This window comes from Esox lucius, chromosome 23 (genome assembly GCF_011004845.1).
Source record: "Esox lucius isolate fEsoLuc1 chromosome 23, fEsoLuc1.pri, whole genome shotgun sequence".
Classification (NCBI taxonomy): Eukaryota; Metazoa; Chordata; class Actinopteri; order Esociformes; family Esocidae; genus Esox; species Esox lucius.
The window spans coordinates 4,477,660-4,485,732 of NC_047591.1; the positions used below are offsets into that span (position 1 = coordinate 4,477,660).

Consider the following 8,073-nt stretch of genomic DNA (forward strand, 5'->3'; position numbering starts at 1 on the left):
ACAACATACCATACTTGATGCAGTGTCCTCAATTGTAATAATAATAATGACACACACTTCTTAACATAATGTATGATACATTTTTATGTGTTGAATAGATGTTTACATTTTAACAAATGCAAAATGTTCTCAGGTGTCAGCTGCACAGATGCACTCCGACCCCTTAGACAATTTCATCATATCAATACAGAAAACATGCGCTGGAAAGAAGTGCAGAACCGCTGCCGGGGAGAAACTATAGTGATCTTGTCACAGTGTACAATCGGGAGGAATTCGAGCAGCTGGAACAGTTTGTGCGTGAAGCAAATTCTACAGCCTGGATAGGCCTTCAACGCACACAGCCCAGACTGAAATGGTCCAACGGTGACCGAGTAGATGGCCGAGCATGGCCACCAAGTCCAGATGGTTACACAGAGCCACTCTGTGCTGCAATACTTCAAAAGACTACACAATTGTATAATTGTACAGACTCTAAACACTTCATGTGTTACAAAAAAGGTAGAACAGTTCTTTCAGAAAAAATATACTTTATTTTACAATCATTTGAACATATTGAGACTGTGTTTTGATCCTTGTTCTGGAACTAATTTTATGATATGTATCACTTGTCTGTCTCCCCTTTTTATTTTTTATCAGGTAATAGAATGTTAAACACCAGATAAACAATGTTCTAGATGTACATACAAACAGTTGACAAATTAATGGAAAAACCTAAATGGATGAGTGGAGGAACATAACGATTGCAGATACTTCCATACAGATGTACTGCATGATACAGTTAAGCATTCTTATCATTCTCTATGGCATGTATAAAAATGCAGGCCCAGTTGATCTCAATATTGGATCAAGGTGGCAAGAGCAAAGTGTTATACAGCACTCTCCTCCACCACCATCATCAATACACCAAATGAGGGAATAATTTTTGGAGGAATTGTGTTCCATCCCTCCAGTAGAGTTCCAGAGACTTGAGGATTCTTTGCCAAGACAGGCTGAAGCTATTTTGGCGGCTTGTTGTGACACAAAACATTACTGAGATATTCAATATATAAACCCGATTCCAAAAAAGTCGGGACAATTGTGAATAAAAACAGAATGCAATGATGTAGAAGTTTCAAATTTAAATATTTTATTCAGAATACAACATAGATGATATATCAAATGTTTAAACTGAGAAAATGTATCACTTCAAGGGAAAAATAAGGCATCAACACATCTCAAAAAAGTCGGGACAAGGCCATGTTTACCACTGTGTGGCATCCCCTCTTCTTTTTATAACAGACTGCAAACGTCTGGGGACTGAGGAGACAAGTTGCTCAAGTTTATGAATAGGAATGTTGTCCCAATCTTGTCTAATACAGGCTTCTAGTGGCTCAACTGTCTTAGGTCTTCTTTGTCGCACCTTCCTCTTTATGATGCGCCAAATGTTTTCTATGGGTGAACGATCTGGACTGCAGGCTGGCCATTTCAGTACCCGGATCCTTCTTCTAAGCAGCCATGACATTGTAATTGATGCAGTATGTGGTCTGGCATTGTCATGTTGGAAAATGCAAGGTCTTCCCTGAAAGCGACGACGTCTGGATGGGAGCATATGTTGTTCTAGAACCAGGATATAACTGTCAGCATTGATGGTGCCTTTCCAGATGTGTAGGCTGCCCATGCCACACGCACTCATGCAACCCCATACCATCAGAGATGCAGGCTTCTGAACTGAGCGCTGATAACAACTTGGGTTGTCCTTGTCCTCTTTAGTCCGGATGACATGGCATCCCAGTTTTCCAAAATGAACTTCAAATTTTGATTTGTCTGACCACAGAACACTTTTCCACTTTGCCACAGTCCATTTTAAATGATCCTTGACCCAGAGAAAATGCCTGCGCTTCTGGATCCTGTTTAGATACAGCTTTTTTTGAGTTTTAGCCGACAACGGCGAATGGCACGGTGGATTGTGTTCACGGACAATGTTTTCTGGAAGTATTCCTGAGCCCATGTTGTGATTTCCATTACAGTATCATTCCTGTATGTGATGCAGTGCCATCTGAGGGCCCGAACATCATGGGCATCCAGTATGGTTTTCCGGCCTTGACCCTTACGCACAGAGATTGTTCCAGATTCCCTGAATCTTTGGATGATATTATGCACTGTAGATGATGATAACTTCAAACTTTTTGCAATTTTTCTCTGAGAAACTCCTTTCTGATATTGCTCCACTATTTTTCGCAGCAGCATTGGGGGAATTGGTGGTCATCTGCCCATCTTGACTTCTTAGAGACACTGCCACTCTGAGAGGCTCTTTTTATACCCAATCATGTTGCCAATTGACATAATAAGTTGCAAATTGGTCCTCCAGCTGTTCCTTATCTGTACATTTAACTTTTCCGGTCTTTTATTGCTACCTGTCCCAACTTCTTTGGAATGTGTAGCTCTCATGAAATACAAAATGAGCCAATATTTGGCATGACATTACAAAATGTCTCACTTTCAACATTCGATATGTTATCTATATTCTATTGTGAATTAAATATAAGTTTATGAGATTTGTAAATTATTCCATTCATTTTTTACTAACAATTTGTATAGTGTCCCAACTTTTTTGGAATCGGGTTTGTAGTTTTTTCCTTTAATTTGTCACCTGTCTGTACATGCTATGGAACAATAAAAGGAACCAGGCATACCTAGTTCAGCAGGCCCGTGATAAGAAGGGATGATTGTTGTTGCTTTCGCTGGATACAAACCGGGGTCTCCCATGTGTCTGGCTGTGTCATTAACCAGTAGACCTCTAAGCTTATACTTGTGCCAAATGTCAGTATACCGTCTCGACTTTAGATAATTTTGTCACGCATTAAAATCATGCCGAGTTTGAATATTTCCCTAGACACCAGTGGCGTCGTTAGCCCCGGATCTCAAATTGGCCAAAGAAAATAATAATGCAAAAACTAGCCCCAATTTGTGATACGCACAACATGACAGAAGAGTTCTATTGCGAATTATGACAATGTAGACGTGTAGGCCACTAGCATGTACATCGAAATGTTCCACAGGTACATTCAAAACCATGTACTTTCTGTCCCTGGGGGGGCGGGGGGGGTGCAAAGCCCTGAATGTATTGTGATCCTAGCGACGCCTCTGCTATACACTACTAACCATTTTGTTAAACAGACTAACGTCTCTGATTAAGCTTACTTCCACCACAAAAAGCATCTATGAACTGTATGGCTTTTGCCACTGGCCGTTTTAACAGCGTATTAGCCAGTAATAGGCTTGCTAGTATCTACTAACATACTGCTTGGAATAGTCATAAGAACTGAGCAATTGCTAGCAAGACTGAAGATGAATTTTAAACTGCCAAAGCTATTTCATTTCATGGCACAACAACATTTGTTTTTCTTTCATTCATGAATGAGATTGATACAACAACTATCAATAAAGGTGATGATAACGGACTTTTTGTCAAGTGAAAAGACGAGAGAATTGTGGAAACCTTCTATTTTACTGTGCAAGCAGGTGTGATCTACTCTATATTACCCCAAAAAGCATGCACAGATGCAAACTTCTAAAATCCACTAAAAATAGTCACAACATAACTGCAAACAGTTTTATTTTTGGCTTACTATAATGTAGCTAGTGAAGGTTGTAACCAGCAAAGTTTTTGTCTATCAAGAACAGATCCTAATGCATAATTTGCTTTGACTGCAGTGAGTCGAACACCGGTCCTCTGTGTGAGAGTCTGCATCTTTAACCTCTAGGCTATTTAACAAGGGGTAGGCAGTCACTCACTCACTGAGTAAGAGACATTCGTTCTTCTTGGCCGGCTCCGCTTACACGGTCTGGCAAAAACATGCAGAATGGAAGCAGACATCTGGGGTTTTATCTGTATATCTCCAGCAACAAATGAAATAATTTCGGTGAAAAAGTCAAAGACCTAGTATGAAATAAAAGTAACTGTAAGATGTTCGTCTATTCTGTGTACACAGGGCCCGATGATACCTTACCCGGATACAAGCTGGTTATGCAAAACCTAAATTGGTATGAAGCTCAGAATTACTGCAGAACAAACTTCACTGACCTGGTCAGTATCATGAATGACAGACAGAATGAAGAATTGAAGGACTGGGGGATGAACAGCACCACTCCATTCTGGATTGGTCTACTGTATGATGACTGGGAGTGGGCTGACGGAGGGTACTCTGCCTATAGAAACTGGCCAGGAACTACAAATCCACTGCCAAATAAGTACACAGTGCTTTTAAATAATAAAACATCATTAACTATGATGTCTGTACCATCACACAATATGGTGAAGAAAGCAATCTGCTCTGAGGGTAGGTTTTCTTGACCGATGTTATCAAAACCTTTACTGTGTGACTGGTGTGTCTGAAATGTCTTGTCCTATTATTACAACAATGAATGACGGGCACAATTCTAGTGTTGGCACTTAAGGGCGAGATTTGATGAATAAATAAATGTTAAGTGTGTTGAGGCTTTATCAATCAGAGCATGCTCCATAGCCGAATCATGAGGTTGTTTCCTGTTGTGTAACTATAGCCTATTACAAGCTATTGCCTTGGATTCACATCCAACATTTGTTTGTTACAGTTTGTCATTACTTAACAGATTATTGATATTGTAGACACATCCCATCGTTGTGAAATATGTTAGCTTGAACCTGTTTCCAGTCCACATTGTTTTAAATAATTACTTGGCTTAAAATGAAAACAAGAAACCAGACAAGCCTAGTTCAGCTGGCCCGCAATAGAAAGCAATGATTATTATTGCCATGCCTGGACTCAAACCGGGGTCTCCCACATAAGACGTTGGGACTTTAACCAATATGCCACAGAGGTATACATCTCCTGAGAGTTGGTATAGTGTTTGAACATTATATAATTTTGTCATGCATTCATCACGCCGATATGTTGCTAGATACCATATAGCATTGTGTTTAACTGACTATAGTTTCTTATTAAGTTTACCTCCACCGCAAATGGCATCTATGAACTGTATGGCTTTTGCCGGTGGCCGTTTTAACTGCTAATTAGCAATATATGGATTACATTGATACAGTATCTATCAATATGGGTGACGATAACTGACTTTATCATCAAGTGAAAAGACGAGAGAATCGTGTAGCCAGCGAGGTTCTTGTCTATCCTAAACAAATCCTAATACATAGTTCAAAAATCCACCAAGAATTGTTGCAATATAACAGTAAACAGTTTTATTTTAGGCTTCTTATAATGTAGCTACTGAAGGTTGTAAGCAGCAAAGTCCTGAAAAAATCCTCTTTTGCCACTGGCTGTTTTAACAGCTAATTATCCATTCATTAATTACATTGATACAGTATCTATCAATATAGGTGACAATAACTGACTTTTTCATCAAGTGAAGAAACGAGAAAATCGTGTAGCCAGTATTTATCCTGAAGAAATTCTAATATCCACCAGAACTGTTTTATTTCAGGCTTCCTGTAACGTAGTTACTGAAGGTTATAGCAAGCGAAGTCTTTGTCCTTAACAAATCCTAGGCATAACGTGTTTTGACTGTTTTGACAGGAGTCAAACGCTGGACCTCTTTTTCCATAGTCTGCGTCAGTCAGTCAGGCAGGCCGATAGGCAGGTAGGCAGGCAGTATGTAAGAAACATTTGCTGTTCTAGGCCGGCTCCACTTACGTGGTCCAGCAAATACACAGTGGCCAGTTTATTAGGTAAACCTTCCCTTTCAAAAAAAGACCACTCTTAATCAGTCAGTCACATGGCCGGGGCTTTACATATAAAGCAGGCAGAAAGGCATCTGAGCATTCGCTTACTGCTTGATTGAATGTTAAAACAGGTAACCGGTTGGGACTCCCTCCAAGGCTCATTACACACAACCAACCATGACTTGGTTTTACCATGACTTGGTAAAACCAACCATGACTTGGTTATACTAAAACACCCAGTCAACAGCAGTTTTGTGAATCAGAGACTGTTGATAAGCACGGTGAAGACAGAATACCAAAATCTTTACATGTACTTAAACAGTCAAACTAAAGACAAGACAAAAATAGCAGCGTAGCACAACAGTGATGCACAGAACGACGTCTCAGAACTCAGGTTGGCAACAGCTGCTGACGACCACACCAGGTTCCAACAGAAAGTGGCTCTTGTGGACAAGCGATCATTGACACCACACAACTGAGGAGTGGATAAACCTTGCCTGTTCTTAGAAATCCTGTATCAGTTTACTGAAGTGGAGCCCTGTGTTCTTTTCTTGCAGAATTATTCAAACTAATCAAAGAATTAATGACCTGGGAACAAGCTCTGAAGTACTGTGAGCAGAAACACAACAGACTGCTGCATATTGAATCTAAGGAAGACCAGAGTGTTGTGGAGCAGAGTCTGAGGGGTGCCAATGTCCCTGGCCCCGTGTGGATCGGTCTGAGACAGAGCCGTCTCTTTGGGTTCTGGGTCTGGATCAATGGGATACCACTAAAGAGAGAGGACTGGCATAACTGGGAGGGAGGGAGACAGCCTGAACAGCCCCTGTCCCATCACTGTGCTGCCATGGCAATGGAAAAGGGAGATTTCAAGTGGAGCGATCAGGACTGTCTGTCCATTCACTACTTTATCTGTGAGGATCGGGAGACATACAGAAGGGTTTAAAAAATTTCTGATAGCACTAAAACATAAATCTTGGCCTGTAATTTGCGATTTCTACTAAACATTTAGGATTGCTTTAAGATGATTGCACCATTCTATTTAGCAATCTGAGGGTTTTTTCACACTTAAATAGTTATAAAAATATTGGAGAACATTAAAAAATGACTGTGAAACTGGCCTTTAGTGTTAATGCTGCATAAAAACACATCGTAAAACACATCCAATAATGTCACACTGCTAAACAATAATCCCAAATGTGGATGTTTGTTTTGAAGTGCATTTCCTAAATCGGAGAAATTATAAAATTCTTTCAATCTTTTTTTCTTTTGAATGGTGTTCTATGTGCAAAAATAGATGTGCAAAGCAAGTATTGGACTTTTAGGTGTATAAAGTGCATCCTCCAGAAAACATGTCTGATAAATGCATTTGTTCCATCTGTTAAGTGATGGTGTGTTTTTTTTTTTTTTAAATAGCAACCCTGAACTAACTCCTGTGGCAACTACCCTATGAAAAAGTATTTGATCCCCTGCTAATTCTGTATGTTTGCCCACTGACAAAGAAATTATGAGTCTATAATTTTAATGGTAGGTTTATTTGAACTGTGAGAGACAGAATAAAAATAAAAAAAAATCTGATTCCAAACTCTCCACCATGGCCAACACCAAGGATGTCAGGGACAATATTGTAGACCTATACAAGGCTGGAATGGGCTACAAGACAACTGCCAAGCAGCTTGGTGAGAAGGTGATAACAGTTGGTGCAATTATTCGCAAATGGAAGAAACACAAAAGAACAGTCAATCTCCCTCGGTCTGGGGCTCCATGCAAGATCTCACCTTGTGGAGTTGCAATGATCATGAGAACGGTGAGGAATCAGCCCAGAACTACACGGGAGGACCTTGTCAATGATAGCAGTAGCTTCCATTATGAATGCCCTTGATAGTGATATCCACAGCATATTAGGCCTTCTGGGACTCTTTCAGGCATACCGTCAGTCACAACCTTGCCCATGGTATCTAAACTGTTAAATGTTTTACATCAGACTGTGTATGGGGCATATTTCTATATTAGCACTGTATCGTCATCCTGTCTTTGCTGACCACACTGTCACCATGAAAATGAACTTACTCTACTCAGTGCAGATGAGGACTCCCTAAATGTATCCAACCATATTAACCAGAACATAACATATTGTATCGTATATACAATATTACAACCTACAGAATCCTTCTTTTTTGAGGATTGAATGGATTTTACATTTTACAAAGTGAGGGACCTTCCAGTCCATGACTGCTGCATACTGTAGGTGCTTATTACCGGCTCAGGCATTCCCATCTCATTGAAGAAGAGAGCACGTTTACATGGACACAAGCACGGCATTACTGCCACTGCAACAATTGTACTTGTCACAGTGTATCAGGAGGAATAAAATAAGCTGT

The 8,073-nt window shown here is 40.1% G+C and overlaps 1 protein-coding gene across 1 annotated transcript; it reads left to right on the forward strand.

Annotated features, from left to right (window-relative positions):
• The first annotated feature begins 415 nt into the window (after nucleotides 1-415).
• LOC109614950 (C-type lectin) lies at nucleotides 416-6,638 on the forward strand. The gene is made up of 3 exons (XM_020042666.2): nucleotides 416-498; nucleotides 3,972-4,319; nucleotides 6,253-6,638. The coding sequence occupies exons 1-3, from the start codon at nucleotides 483-485 to the stop codon at nucleotides 6,636-6,638; spliced, it is 750 nt and encodes a 249-aa protein (XP_019898225.2). The 5' UTR covers nucleotides 416-482.
• Nucleotides 6,639-8,073: the final 1,435 nt, after the last annotated feature.